Source organism: Cyclopterus lumpus, chromosome 13 (genome assembly GCF_009769545.1).
Source record: "Cyclopterus lumpus isolate fCycLum1 chromosome 13, fCycLum1.pri, whole genome shotgun sequence".
In the NCBI taxonomy this organism is placed as follows: domain Eukaryota; kingdom Metazoa; phylum Chordata; class Actinopteri; order Perciformes; family Cyclopteridae; genus Cyclopterus; species Cyclopterus lumpus.
In genome coordinates this window covers 15,579,504-15,595,473 of record NC_046978.1, presented here as the reverse complement: position 1 = coordinate 15,595,473, position 15,970 = coordinate 15,579,504, and the positions used below count along the sequence as shown (strand labels likewise).

Below are 15,970 nucleotides of genomic sequence, written 5' to 3'. Positions count from 1 at the left end.
AGAGAACAGTCTCTGTTTACCCTAAAGTTAAAAACATATTATTTTGTATGAGGATAAGAATCCGTTCCACGGCTCATGATGTCTTGATGACTTTTGGAGCCGACGGTATTTGGACTGCCAGAAAATATGCAGCATAGAGAGATTTAATAAACTGTTTCTGGCCCCATGATATTCCACTTTCTTATGTCCATGAATCTGTCTTCTTCTGGCCGCGACGCTGATGAAAAAGCGAGTGGCCTGAAAGGCCTTCCCGCTGTTGCCATTTGTAATTTATTAGAAGTCATCATCGAAGACCATCCGTCTTGATTATGCCTTGGCAACTGTCATGCTCCACTAATGCACAGTGTGAGAGAGGGCATAAACATAACGTATTCCAGCAGCACGGATGTTTATCTTCCCTGCTTCATGAATTTGCATTCCCACAGACACATATTACTAATAATGGCAGCCATCTCCCAGCACAGATTGGCTGGCCGTATTATCAGTCCACATACAACAGTGTTTGTTTTACAAGTGGACAGGCAGGAAAAGGGATTTGGACAATCTGAAGAGGAAGACAGATTGATATTGATACATGCCTCTTGTAATGAGCTTGATAGAGCTTCATGAAATATTCATTATTGGTAAACTATTGTCGTAGCATTGCCAGCTGCATCTGAGGGATTACATTTTTTTTTCTAATTATGAGTAGCCCGTGTAACAAAAGCATCGATGCTCCGAGAAATAGGGCATCAAAACCTTGGGAAAGCAGGATGGAAAAATTCAAAAAGCCAACATCGGACGAAAAAAAAAAAGACGAAAAAAAAAAAAGAGTCATTATTACAGTGAATACATGTGTCAGCCAGAGGAGAAAGTAAATACCACGGCATACCATTGAGGCCTCGTCATTCATCCAGTTCCTTCTCTCTCTCTGAAGTTACACTTTTCTTTCTCGGTTCACATCTTCTTTTGAAAACACACTGAAAGCAATGTCTGTCAGAATGACCCATTGCTTCTGAATTGATCAAAACTTTATTAAATACATTTGATTGCCACGACTAGTATTTAGTAAGCTCCCTTCCTGCTACATTTCTTGTCAAACGTTTGCCGTAATGGCGCTTTAACATCTCAGAAAATTGGGCTCGCTTACTTTTTCTGCCTCCTTGACAAGGTGACAAGAATTCAGAGTTCAAAGGTCAAGATCATTGTGATGTCACGTCTGTCCCATTCTCATGAATCTCCCGTAACTATCTCAGGAACCCCTTGAGCAAACTCCACCTGGACTCAAGGTCAAACAGATTCTGGTGGTCAAGGTCACTGTGGCCTCACGGTACAGGCGTTGGGCCATAACTCAATAATATATGCTAATAACGACAGTTTCACACAAATGTCTAATCCGATAAAATGACGAAGCGACGACACTTTGGGTTGATATGAACGTAAACTACGACACAGCTGGTTGGCGGAGGCACACAACAGCAAGAGTTGCAGTTTAAAATTGATCAAAATGCTTTTTCAGACATTTTCCCAGAATGCATTTCTCACCAATCTTAAAACTGACTTTCACCAACATGGATGGGAGTCACATAACCACAGGCAAGACAGAAGTCATTGTTTCAAGTTTTTATGGATTTATGAATCTCACAGCTGCATGCTCCACTGACGGTGTCAAATTAATGATCATGCTGCAGATAATTGAATTGCACAAATCATGGCCAGTGGACCTATGGTGAGAACGAGAGAATGCAGGCTGGAGTTGTGGGCTTATGGGTAATCAGTGTCTGGTGACGGAGGACAAGAATGTTAAAGTAGGGCAATCCGTATTGCAGAAGATTTGTCTTTGTATTGACCTACAGGCTTCTTTTTACAAGAGTTAAGTAATCATTTTAAAAGCTTTCGATAGGCAAAAGAAAAAGAGTCTGTACCTGTGCTTGGAAAACCTTCTGTTCTTTATGTTCAAACTAAAGGAGTAGCGGGGGCCCCTGCAGGGCGAGTTGGTGACGCTTTTCATTTGACGCATAGGTCCTGGTGTTCATTGCAATTGGATCTATAAGAATAACTTGATTCAATCTCTAAAATCAAACCTTTATCAAAAGCAAAGCACCAGTAGATTCAAAGAAGATAAAAATACACCCACACCCAACATGTTTCTCACAAAGAATCGACCAAAAGTAATAACCATAAAAAAAAAGAGACCGTGGTCATTGACTACCAAACCACAATACATAATAACCTCCGTATTCTGAAGCCATTGTGTGCTTCTAAATTGCTGTTATAAAATGCCCAGGCCAGAGGGGTAATAGTTTTTGATAATGATCCTGGGCTAAGCTTTGGTGCTGTGTGGCCACACGCCGCACATACAGCGTGCTGATTATTCCTCTGAAGTGGCCTGGATGTGTGTCCGCAACTGTAATTTCCAGGCCTGATTGGCATAGAGCGATGAAATTGGGGGCAGTTAGCTCTGAGGGGAAAATAGTGCTGGAGTGTGTGTGGAAATGCAGCAGCCGTCCAATGGTAAACAAATTATCTGAAGTGAAATGACAACATTAGGCAGTGCAAAATGCCGGTCCACGTTATGAATATGGCTCCGTGCCTTTAACGACCAGCTTTTTTCCCCCCAATTGAAACAACTAGGCGGTCCTTATCAAAGATATCTGACCTCAAACTGAGCATCTATGATTTTATGCACATACATAAAGTCAATACGCTTAATGCATCCACAGGGGGTTCACACTTTGATTTATAAAAGATAAAGAGAGTTGGATATAGACATGACGAAAACACATTTCTTATATTATGCATCTGCGCTTGAAAGTTTTATAGTTTATAGTCGAGCTTTAAGCTCTTTGTTCTGTGATGGACATGATGCTGAGATATACACGCTGACCTTGATTGCAAACTATGTTATTACGTTGTCAAAATCTTCAGTGTGTCTTTAAGTAAAAGGTGTCTTTTAGATAACAAGGGTGGATTAGCTCCTATGAAAGATTTCAGTAAAAACACAACGAACGCTTAATTTAACAAATCCAAAGTGCTGGAGTGAAACATGTCTCTGTCATTGTCGCTAATTTTCCCAGATAATACATGGAAACATACTAAGTAGTTAACTTTTCTTTTTTTTTTAATCATTTTAAGTTCTATTCAAAGTACAGATTTGGCTGTTTGGTAGCGGCTGTTGTCTCTAGAGGCACAAAAAGTGTCTTTCTCCACTTTGTGTGCCCACATATTAACAGAGCCTTACCCCTGACGTTTTGGCCCATTTAGTTCACAGCAAATTGACATGCTTCGACTGTTTGTCATTTAATTATTGAAGTTTTTTTTTCTTTGGTAAACCCCATTAGGTTTCTTAATAAAGCATTATTAACGTGGATCTCCAGCTCTGCGGGCACCTGAGCACAATTACCCTCCTGCGCTCGTGTTACTGTCAGTGAGGGAGTTTAAAAGTGAGCTGGTTAATTCTTAATTGGGCATTTTTGTTATGAAAGAACATTTTTTCCTGAATAAGTGAGGAAACAGGGGGGCTGTCGTCACGCTGGTGCATGTCATGCCTGCCAGAGGATAAAGAAGAGATAGATTAGGGATGGGCACAGTTTCTTTTTTTTTTTGCCAACGCTGTGATGCCCAGTGAAGGATAAATGTGGCAGATGTGACAGAGATTTATGCGCTGCAGAGGGGATGGTTGAATGAATGGCACCTTGATGTAAGTGCCAGCCTTCTCAAACGCATCACCTCATTTCTTTACTGCTCTGTCCCTATGGAGACTCAGCCAGGCTTTAAATTGAATGAAGGAGGTCACTTTTTAACTGCTCAAGTGGCAAGCGCACAAGCTGGTGTCAGTTAAGGCTTTGATGCTTTCTATCACCGGCGTATTGGAATAGCCCTTCTTCATCACGCTGGAAATGGCGACAATACAGATTTTTTGCAAAATTTGCTAAGATAAAACATAATTCAGAGGCGGGGACCATGTCCCAATTCAAGATGAGCCCGATTGTGTCATGCGTTAGATCTTGTGACATCATCAGGGTTCATTGTTTTTAGACTTTGGAAAGCTCCCTCCAGATACACGGAGGACGTTACCGATTCTCAGGCCGAGTGGTACTTCCCGTCTAGAACCTATCTCTGTGTCACGCAGCTCAAGTTCAAATAAAGCATGTAAAAGTTCACATGTACGCATGTGTGTTAGATACGTGCGATTGGGTTGGGTTCAGTTCATTCATATTTTTAAGGGGGGGTTGGCTGTTTGAGAAATCCCAAAATTAATATACAACAGTTTCCGGGCAAAGTGTGAAACAGAATTAGCACAAACTCCCACAGCAAGTGCAAGAAAAGTCATCAAATGTATAAAAATATTTAAAAAACACCTAAAAAAATGTCCGAGCCCACACTCTCGCCAGATAGGATGCGCATCGCAAGCGTGACAGGATGCCCCCTGAAAAATAATCTGCAATCCATTTTTTTTGTTCTTTTTTTCTTGATAACACACGAGTTCCGAGCAGTCCAGAGAAGCGGGGGCAGGAGTGAGGCTATAGGCGGATTGCAACGAAGTGCGCAGGCACGCGCGCTGCCAACAGAGACATCCCTCCAATGTGAAATCAATTTCAGAACAGGCTGAAAACTGTTTGATAATATCAGCCGTGACTGAGCAGATACGAGATTCCCTGGCGTTTACATTGTTTCGCCGGAACACGCCAAGAGATCTGTCCACGAGCTGTCCATATAGTCTGTTAGCGCGCCGACTCGGTGGCAGAGTACAAGCCGAGATAAGCTCCTCACGTGGGAGCGCAGCCGGGGCCGCAACAAAGCTGTCTAGGTTTTGAAGGGCAATACAAGTGGTGGGGATGTCACCTATAGCGAGCATCGCGCACAATACGCACGCACCTTTTAAAGGGGGCTTGGTTAGCCAGAAAGAAGCTGTTGAGTCTCATGATGATGAAAAGCTCAGTATATGCTTTGAGGGTACGGCGTTCTTTTTCTTTCTTTTTTTATGATGTTGGTGGAGTAATAGATATATGTATTGAAATGAGGTAGGATTGACTGCTTCTGGAGGTACGTGTATGAATGAATATTAAAACTTCTGCTTACATCTCTAACAAGCGATCCAATACAGGGAATTCAGTTCAAGACTGAAAGAAAATAAAGACTTGTGGGGATTCTAATGGCATTTTCCAACTAAATAAAAATCAGTTTTCTTGTGTGACAACAATCTTTTTTTTTTTTTTTCCTGTTGTGGTTTGAAATCGAACAACAAAGCTAATCAATTTCCTTGTCTGCAAAAGGATAAGTAATTTCCTTTGAATATGAAACCAAGCATACAAAGAAGTGCAGAAGATGACTGCGATGTGATACAAAGACGTTGCCACATGAGAACACGCTTTCACGCTCTCCGCTGTCTTTGCTCTGCGTATTATTGTAATTCACAACATGTTATTCTTCTATCAGCTTTTTATTTGCATATGATTAACTTGGAGAGCAAAAAATGTGCACGAGAGCCCACTTCAGCAGAACGGGAATACATGCTCCAGTTTGTCTGTGTGCCTGTGTGTGTGTGTGTGTGTGTGTGTGTGCTACTGGTCATAGCGACGAGAAAGAAGAAGTTGTTGAAGAAGAAATTCTGTATGAAAAAAAAAGAAGAAATAGCTGCAAACAAAACTGTCTCGGTAAAAGTGACACTTTTAAGCCTGTGCTGCAGTTTGTGCTCCCGAATCACACCATCGCTGTATGAATGCATGTCGCAGTGTGTGCGTCCTCTCTTTAGTTGATAGGCAACCTGCCGGTGTTTCTAACGACACATCAGTACCACTCTGTGCCCTCCAGTCTGATCCACAACGCTACCCCTCTCAGCCACCACGGTACCCCCTCCCCACCAACACACCCCCTTGTGCCTCTAATGGAGTTCACTGCTAGCCACTTTCCGCCTGAACACGCAGTGGAGGAGTGCGGCTAATAGCGGTTGCGCAGTTGGAATACATGGGTGGGAGCTGGAGTTAATGTATGCCACTAGAGCGGTGTTGGCAGACGAGATCATGTTATGTGCCGTGGTGTGTAAGAGCCCAGCGCATCTGTACGGTGACATCCTTCATAAATGAACCAAGCTTGAGCTGTGACTGCTGTCTCTTAGGCCGTGCTTCAGTCGCGGCGCTGCGCTGACACCTCTGATATATGTACAGTGGTCTTGTCTCCCGCATCATGAATAGTAAAATAATGTGCCCGTGTCTGTGAATCACCCTTTAGGGCGCGTGCAACACGAGTCCTGACAAGAGGTTTTGAGTGAAATTGGTTGGAAATAGGCAGATGGCGCACGTGCCTTAATTTCCCCTTCGTTCACCACTTGACGTGATGAAAGCAGGTGTTTGTAAAGCCGCGCTCGTATCCCATCTTTGATCTTGAATTCCTGATGCGCCCTTCACTCGATCGTGCTGAAATTTATGTCATATCTTCCGACATCATCCAACAGGGTCGGACCTTAACCTTCTTCAACCTTCTTCTGTTTGTCACAAAGGGGCGGCGGCCATGTTTTCCCAGCAGCCACAGGACCTGGTGGTAGTGGCTGGCCAGCCTGTGACGTTGCCATGCTCCATCCCTGGTTACCATGGCGTTGTCCTATGGATCAAAGATGGCCTGGCGCTGGGAGTTGGCAGAGACCTCGCCGGTAAGTAACAGCATTCATCCCCTTGAGCGTGTCACCCTGCATTTCCCCATCACCCTCAGTTTCCTCTATTAATTACACTCTGTACTATAACTGTCATATTCCAATGGCCACTCTCTGTTATCTAAAGCCCCCACATGTCAGCGTCCTACCCTCTGCCAAATATATCACTGCACAGACAGGAGGGCTCATAATCGGGTGTTACAACAGAAGTACTACACTACACGTGTTATGAGAAACATCAGTAATTAAATCAGTCAACATCACCAAAACAAATTATTCCTTTCTCCGTAGATGCAGACCTAAAAACTTTTGTATATTCTGTTTGGCAGAGGACAAAAATCTGAATGAAATGTAAAATCAATAGTGGCACTGGTCTTTTCTCTGGTGCTTCAGGCTGTTAAATGGTTTTTTGAAGAGTCGCTGGCATCCTCTAATTACACTGCACCTCATGTATAATTGCCTTAATTGTTTAATTTGGAGTAAAAGTGACTACTGCACTGTCATTTAGTAGCCTGTTGTTCCACCAATCGAGGCTTTATGTATATTCATGACCGTAATTCATTTCAAGGAAGCACATCACTCTTCCAAATAAACATTTACAACCTTTGAAGCACTGAGCTATTGAATAGAAAAATCCATAAAAGCGTAGTAGGCATGCATCATTTCCTGAAATGATCATTAAGTTCGAGATACATTTGAATACGTACACAGCACTCTATGCACAGTAGGGTGCATTATTACATAAAGGCATGGTCTTTAGTTTAGACGTTTCTAATTTACCTTACATAGAACCCCCTGTGTGACCCCGAAGAAATATAGAGTAATTGCAATTTAAACCCAAAGAATACCCAACTGCTGCCGTTATTAAAACACAAAAGCCTCATGAACAGGAACGATTAAATCATTATTTTACGCGAGATTGGGATTTATTCTACCCTCTGACCTTTAATAATCGGAGGCCCTCCCAGTTACCGAGGTGGTCTTGTAATTAAACCTCAGTGGCTGACAGAGTCCCAGTAAAGCCATCCTATTCCCTCCTCAGGTTGTTATCAGGCCCAGGGGAGATTGAGAGGTTGCCGTAAACAATGGCCCCGTAGTCTTCCGGTCTCTTTTGAAGAAAAAAGAGGAAGACGGGAAGACCACTTATGATTTCTAGAGATAGAACGAGAGAAAGAGGAAGAACTTAGAATCACGGTGGAGCAGAGATGTAGAGTTCTTTTTCTTTAATCTACTTTGCTTTTTATTGATTTTTCTCTTTCCCAACGAGACAACAAGATTTTTCTCTTTCCAACGAGACAATCAGATGAAATCTCCGTTCAACAAAGGAAAAAAGTCAGAGGGAGGAAGAGAGCAGAGAAAACGTAGAAAAAACGCTGAGAACTATGTGTCACGATAGCCGAGAGGACTACAATGGACCTTTAACAACACATCTGTGAGGAGTTTGGCAGGCATGGACAAGATGCGGTTGTCCTTCTCCACAAACATTTCCTTCTTCTTATTTGGCTCAATAATCCGGGCCAAGATGTAGAGTTGGAGTGATCTTTCGCTCTTAAATCGTTTTAAAAAGATGCACTGGGTTTTTTATAAGGAGGTATAGCTGCCTGTCTGGAGAAGATAGGTCTCTAAAATCAAATCAACAGTAATGATACGTACAAGGGCTGAGTGCCTTCTATTAAGACGAAAGACACTTTTTCCCCCAATAAAGTGCTCCACAGCTGTTCTTTTTATCACTCCTGCCTACATAAACAAGCGTCGTAAAAGAGTGACGGTACATCCAATGCAACGTGTGTACACAATGAAAGGAACGTGGCAGCTGTACGCATAAAAAGTGCGACGAATCAAATGTTCGCATGGAAGCATTTCAATAATATAGGTCTGCTCGGCTATTCATAGAAAGAAGCAGCGTCGGCAACGGTGCTCTCCGCCCGGGACCTGTTTCCATTCACAGGAGCGTGATTAAACTGAGAGAACTCTTCACCATTCAGGGTAAAAAAAAAAAAAGAAGAAAGAAATCGTGGCACAAAAGCCAATGATTCCTATCTATTTCCTGGATTTCCAATTCATTCCCTCTGGTGTCACCCATTTTCCACTCAAATTATAGAGCAAAAAAGTGGCCCCGTAACCACTCGGAACACACCGATCGATGTCATGAATATGCACGGCGGAGAATGTGTCCGCTCCGCATGATGATGATGGCGACCACGGACAAAGCAACTGTGAGCGAATTCCCCATGGGAAGTGTTTGTGTACATTATGACATGCGCTCGGGATTGAGGAGGATGAGTTATTGAAAAAGACAAGCATGTGCCTCTCGTGCCAGCCACTTGAACACCGGTCACCTGTTCACAGCTGCAGCTAAACTATTTCCATCCCCCCCCAGGTGGCTCCACATGTTCTAGGTGAACGCTATAAATCATTAGGCCACGCCTCATGTGTCTGTATACTCACATGCACACACACACACACACACGCATGCACGTGCACCATTGATCGCGCCTCAAGACAAATCCATTCCCTTCTGATGGATTCATTACTCCTTAATGGGCCTATTTTACATTGTTTGCTTTGGGTAACACATTGTGTCTTTGATATTCGCTTAGACCTGAGATCAATGGCCATTTATAGGTACACATCGCATGTGCAGAGGTGATCTGTCTTCATATGTGCGCAAGTATAATCTAAGTCATATTGACGAAAAGTGTGATCGAGGCGCTTTAAGGCGGCAAAAAAAACACATTACAATACATTTCTATTGTTCGGAAATGAGATCATGATAGTCGTATTACTGCTATCCGACACTTTTCCTTTTGGATCCAGCTAATGCAGGCTGGAAGAGAGCCATATCCTCACACGGCAACATTATTCTTACTTTGCCAGAGGCACAGATGAGGTAATTGGCCAGATCATCTGTTTGTGTAACAGAAATGTACACACGGCTTGTGTCGCAACAATTAAAACAAGCAAAACAAAAGTGCATTCTGTGTCTGGGGCGGGCACAAACTTGTTCAATGGACTGGAGTCAACTCAAGGTCACGTCATCCAGAACAATCAATAATCATTATCCTTATGATCCACAATGCCATTATTGCTCTGAATCGAAATGGAAGCAAAATGTTCTCCGGGTGACCTTGTGAACCTTCTTTATGCGTCCACTATTTTAGTCATCATCTATTTCTCAGCCAATGGTTATTCATGTCATTAATAGAAGCGTTTAGTTGTCCCCAGGTTGCTTTGAACCCTGCTACATGTACATGCAGTGTTGATGAAGCCCTGCCATCTCTCAATGGAGGACACATTGTGGCAAGTATTGTAAAAAGACATTTTATTTGTGTCGGTTACTAGTTTTCCAACAAAACATCCACTGGTGCAACTTTCTGTGCTCATGCTTTAGTTAAATTGCCATTGATTGTGCATCCACTGATTATCTTCTCTTTCGGCTTTAATGTTTATGTCCTTCTGTCCTTCGTCCTCCCACTCTATGGACCCTTAAGATTAAAGGCTACACGTAGGAGGATGAAACGGAGAGGGGCATAATGGGCTGTAACTCACCCCACCAGCATAAATTGAGGCCCACTTCACGCTCTATTACAGGCAACGGGATTCAATGAAGCAATAGTCAGTAATTGGACTTTGAGCATATGATGGGTTTTTGCAGTAGACAAATTCAAGGATTTAAAAGCTGGCCAGTCTGTTCCTTTTGGGCACTAACACGTATTACCAGCCTGTAAAACCTTTACAGTGAAAGACTGGAGTGTTTGGGGATCTCTGAAGTGAACATGAGTCATAGCTGTTACTGGAAAATCAATATCCCCCCCCCCCCCATTTGTTGGCAATGACCCTACAGTTGGATGGAAACTGACAAGACTTTCTGGAAAAGAAATATATGACAAGTGTGTTGAGTCTAGAGTGTATAATTTATTTTACAAAGCACACAGGCTAAATTATCCAATTCCACCAGTTTCATCATTAATCAGTTACTGGGGACCACAAGAATATGCAATTCTCGGCTGGAGATTGGTGATATATTACAGATTGCATCTTCTTTTTTTCATGAACAGGCATTCTCTCATTCTTTTATTCCACATATCGCAAATAATTAGAGAGATGGAGTGAGAGAAAAAAAGAATAGGGATCTTCAGAGACGAGCAATTCTAAAAACATGAGAAATAACCCATAAAGCTTTGCAGTCAAACACATTCTTCATGCTTATTTGCCCTGATGTGTGTGTGTGTGTGTGTGTGTGTGTGTGTGGGGGGGGGGGGGGGGGGGGGGGAGGGGGATGCACTCCACAACATACTACTCAATGCATATTTCGACAATAGGTAGGGGGATATCTTTAAAAAACTTCTCACTTGACTTGTGTAAAATGCCCAGGTCTCTTGGATATTGTTCTGCTTTCTGCCATTATTAAACTATAAATAATTTCACAGAGCAATGCTGAAACAACTCAAACTGTATAGCTGTTCCTGTTTACGGCTGCAGTAAAACATAATTTTGCAGAATGCAGCAACCTCCACAGCAGGTCATTAACATTGCCAGGAGTGCTATAAAAACATTTTATGGTATTCATGTTTTAATCTCGGAGAAGAATGCATCGTGAGTAAATTAACAAATGAAAAATCAAATACTACATTCACCTGTAAAGTAATATTCATGTGCTGACTGTTACAGTTACACACACGCTGAAGCCCAATATTGTGTATAGCCAATGTGTCTTTCATTAGGGTTGTGATGTCGCAATGAGTGCGCAAAGATTAAACATGTGCGAATGAGCCCTATTTTGATTTGAAGGTGATTAAAATGAACAAATGTGTTTGCCCTGCAGGCTATCCTCGTTACACAGTGATTGGCGACCACGGTTCAGGAGAGCATCATTTGCGAATCCAGCGTGTCGAGCTGATGGACGACTCCGTCTTTGAGTGCCAGGCCGTCCAGGCTGCCATGAGGTCCCCCCGCCCGCCCGCCTCACCGTGCTGGGTGAGTAGTCCAGTTGAACACACCACACACACACACACACACACACACACACACACACACACGCACACACACAGTCTAAACAACACCACTGTTCTAGCGCCAGCCGCCCCGATCGATGACTTCCAAAGCAACGCATGGAAATGGCTTCACTGGTGTCACTGGCTTCTCACTCTCTCATTAGTTTGTAAGTGTTTCATGTTAGTTTCCGAGTGCTTCTGAGGATTTAAGGGGCTTTAGCTCGTATGCGTCATCCCATAAATACTGGGCAGCAGCACTGGCAGAGCTCTAGGGGCCCTAACAAAAGTGGTGCTTCACAACAATAGAAGTATACAGTACGTGTCCTTGTTCACTTCCCAATTACACAGACAGTGGGAATATAGGTACACGCTCAAACGAGGGGTTCACCTGCGGTCTTACTCAAAACATGATTAAATATCTGCAGTGGAGCCTGAGAACAAAAGATATATATTTCTATTAAAACCATCAGAAAGGAATTAAATCAGTGCTAATGTTTCCCATTTGGCAGACTGTGTCAATGTGACTAAGCTTTACAGACCTTTACATTTCCACTTTAATTTCCTTCCTCTGCATGCAGCCTCCATTTTCTATTATTACTACACGCTTGAGAGGTCACTGGTTCTTAATTAAACTTTATTGGGTTATCATTCAGCGAGGCCATTTCTGCCTCATTGGGTGACACCAGCGGGCGCTTTCTCGGGCCCCTTCAAGCCTCCTTGCTGCTTCCTGTCTCTCGCAACCCTCCCTCGCTTTGGAGGATTCGCTGGAGCGATAGCGAGCGTCGACGGCGACGGAGCAAAAGAGAAACGAGGGAGGGAATGAGGAGAGGAAAAGTGTGGAGGGAGAGAGGGGCGCCTGCCATGCAGTGTCCTCGCCACAAGCGACTGATGCGCCTTATTGATCCAGCCTAATGAAAAGTGAAGCTAACGATTTGTAGGCGAGCAGGCAGCAGGAGTAAAAAAGAGAGAGGGGAAGACAAATTGCAGCATAACGTTGCGCTGGCTGCCAGCCCCCCCCCCCCCCCCCCCCCCCCCCCCCCCCCCCCCCCCCCCCCCCCCCCCCCCCCCCCCCCCCCCCCCCCCCCCCCGCAAATGGATATGAGTGAATAATTATGGATACTTCTAGAACTGAACATGCAACTGCACTACTTCCACTACTGTCCTCGGTTCACTACTTGTTCACATATTTCAAACTTTAGCTGCTCTGTGATTTTTTTTTATTTCACAGAAACTTTCCCATTTGATCATCACGACAGAAGAATTGTTTCCGTTGTTTATTTTCATGTTTTATCCAGGTCATTGTCAATGTTTTTGATCAACTCTCGCCGTTGAACTAAAGTCCAATTTAGGACATTTAATGTTTTCGACAATATGGCTAAACGTCATATTTAATGCCAATTTCTCTCGGCTTCAAAGCATCCTTGGGAGCTCTCTTATACATATGAAACTGCCTTTTCACCTCTTTCATGTGGGAACAGCTGTCATACACGGCAGATGCAAATAATCCTGTTTTTAGCTCTATACCCCTCTGACACTGTGCTTTGGTGTTTTGGCAAGCCCCACGCTTACTACTCACAGTAATTAAAACAAAAGAAACTAATTGTTTTGCAAATGCTTGACTTTGGAATGCAAGAGACAAACGTTCAGCAGGAAGTGCAGCAGTTGGCCCTACTCTATTTAAATAACCAATCAGCAATGAGAAACGGGTAAGCCTTTATTACCTACTTGTCTGATTGAGGGTGAGAGACTTTATCGTTCCCCCGACGAGCCCAAATAGAAGGTGTTTGTTTAATCCCCTGCTGAGCTAGCTGACTGCTGGATGCACTGCCAGGGAGAACTGCAGGGTGACACGCACACGAGGTAATGGAGGACACATATGCAAGGCCTGTGTCACTGCAAACTCCAAGCTGTCAATTACTTCCCAGTGGTGACAGAGTGTGTCTATCGACTTGGAAGACAGCTTCGGCCCCACACACCTACGTGCACACGCACACAAACAAACACACACACACACACACACAAATACATAGGCATATACACAATATGCGACTACACACACGCAAGCACACACACACACACATACACACACACACACGCTGACTGCCTTCTTTGAGCTGACAGCAGAATAAATCTAAACTCTCCCCTCCATCTTTCATAACTCAATACCAGCCCAAACTCTTCCATGTGCCATACCAGAGGAACTGCTTTCCTCTTGACTTTGATAGGCTCGGAAATAACACAACATAAATATTTACTAGCACATAGAAGAACCCCTTCATCACTGCCAAAAACACACACACACACACACACACAGTCTGCTTTTCCTTTCACTGATTTGCTGGTTTCGTCCTTGAGACCCGGACCGTCGGGTCGAGCCAGAGATGAAGCAGCGGTGACCCCACCTGACCTGCCCCCATTTACAAGAAAGTGTGTGATTAAAAGGTGAAAAAAGACCTTTTTGTTTTGCATTTTTCGTCCGATACCTCACGTGCGGAAGCGAATGCGACAGAAGAGGAAAACACTGACAACGTCAACGTTTATAAACAATAATGAAGATAATTCATTAAAATAACTGGATGGTGAACTTCACCCTTCCTGGCGCTTGCACGGCCTGCCGGCTTACCCTCAGACGCCAAAGGAGAACCAAGGTCTTGTGAATTAGTCATGAAGGAAGGGAATGGAGGGTTTCGGGATCCAAAAAGCCCCCTGAGGCTAATTATATCCCTTGCAGCTAGTTGGCACTGCTCCAGACCCTTGTTCTAATCCTTCTACCATAGGTCGGGGACCAGTAGAACAAAGGGAAAAGAAATAAAGAAATCACCGTTGTTTGATTAAGGTATCTGCCAGAAAAACTACTTTGTGGTGGTTTTTTTTGTAAACCCGGAAGCATGTTTATCTTTTTTCGACAAAGGAAAATGTGTCATGACATCAAAATGCAATGTGGTGCCATTTGGTGACTCATCGCTGACATTTTAACACAACAGTTTTCTGTCTTAGATGTTTTTGTTTGTCTTGTCTCCGTCATCCTTTTCTCTCACTTTGTCTTTTATTTTCGGGACGACTCACCGAGCCGTCCCGAGTCAATGCAGAGACACACAGGTTTCTTGGAGGACTAAATTCTCCTCATTTGAAAAGGCCACGTTAAAGGGTTGCGCAATGAAGGCACAGCTTCGTACCCCTTGAAATTGCTCATCAGGTATGCTGGTACTTTACCAGCGATCAACTCAGAGTGAGATAGATAACCGAAAGGACTAAGAGGACATCTCGCCATCGCACTCGTTCTCATTATTCATTTGAGCTTAACTTTTGTCAATTCATCCTGATACTTGTAATAATGCCGAGCTTGCGCAGGATGTGATTAAGTGTTACTTGTCAAACTGTGGTGAGGACGAGCGGGGGTGATCGGCGTTGTTTACTTTCAAACGCATTTCCATAATTACGGATCTCTCTGTTCTGCCCAGAGCAGTGACATAAAGGTCATATTGTAGACAATGCTATTGAGATCAGGCACAAGCTGGGAGATGCTTTAAGGGGTTATTCTTACTTAAAGCAAATATAGTAGGGTAACAGCGCTTAACGAAGAATAATGCATAGCTGTCTGTAGTACCATATAATGTAGTATTAATTCCACACTGATAAAAAAAGATCCTGCTTTATTCACTTAATAAAATGATGGCACATTCTCACATCATTATTATTTATTAAGAAATACTAGTCTTTGTATAAACTACTTGTCTGAAACAAATACATTTTCGAGTATAATCTAATTATTTTTTTCATTTTGTAGATCAAGCTAAACTAGAGTCTCACACTAGTTTTCAAGCACACACACCACGTCCCCCTGATAAGAGATTGTTCTCCATCCAAACACATAGAAGAGAGTAGCCTGGGAATATGTAAACCGTATCTTCCAATCCTTGGCTTTATTATCATCTGAAAGAGCCAAGGCTGATGTTGTCCAATGCCTCCCACAGCACTCATGGTGTTACTTTATATTGGAACAGAGTAAATATAACAAAATCATTGTTTGTTTTTGGAGTACCTAAGAAAATTGGCTGGTATAAAATGGAAAAATGCCCATTCCTTGTGTTTGGAACATAATACAGATTGCAAACATCAAACATGATATTTTCATGTTAAGATTCAAACTTAATTTAGTGTTAATACCCCAGATTTAATGATGCTACATTTACATCAGCTCACAACAATTACATTTAATAAAATAATTAGGTTTTACATTTTTTTAAATAAAAGATCACGTAGGGAAACACAATACAGTAAAGCCAAGTACTTTTAAATTGTGTCTTAAGACATTACACATGTTTGTGTTTAAATAAAACTTAATTAT

The 15,970-nt window shown here is 42.9% G+C and overlaps 1 protein-coding gene across 1 annotated transcript in view; it reads left to right on the top strand.

Annotated features, from left to right (window-relative positions):
- Positions 1-15,970, top strand: part of kirrel3b (kirre like nephrin family adhesion molecule 3b) — a 150,427-nt gene that overhangs the window by 86,886 nt on the left and 47,571 nt on the right. The window contains 3 exon segments of the mRNA XM_034548647.1: positions 6,479-6,628; positions 11,454-11,578; positions 11,581-11,605. Coding sequence (XP_034404538.1) covers positions 6,479-6,628; positions 11,454-11,578; positions 11,581-11,605 — 300 coding nt within the window.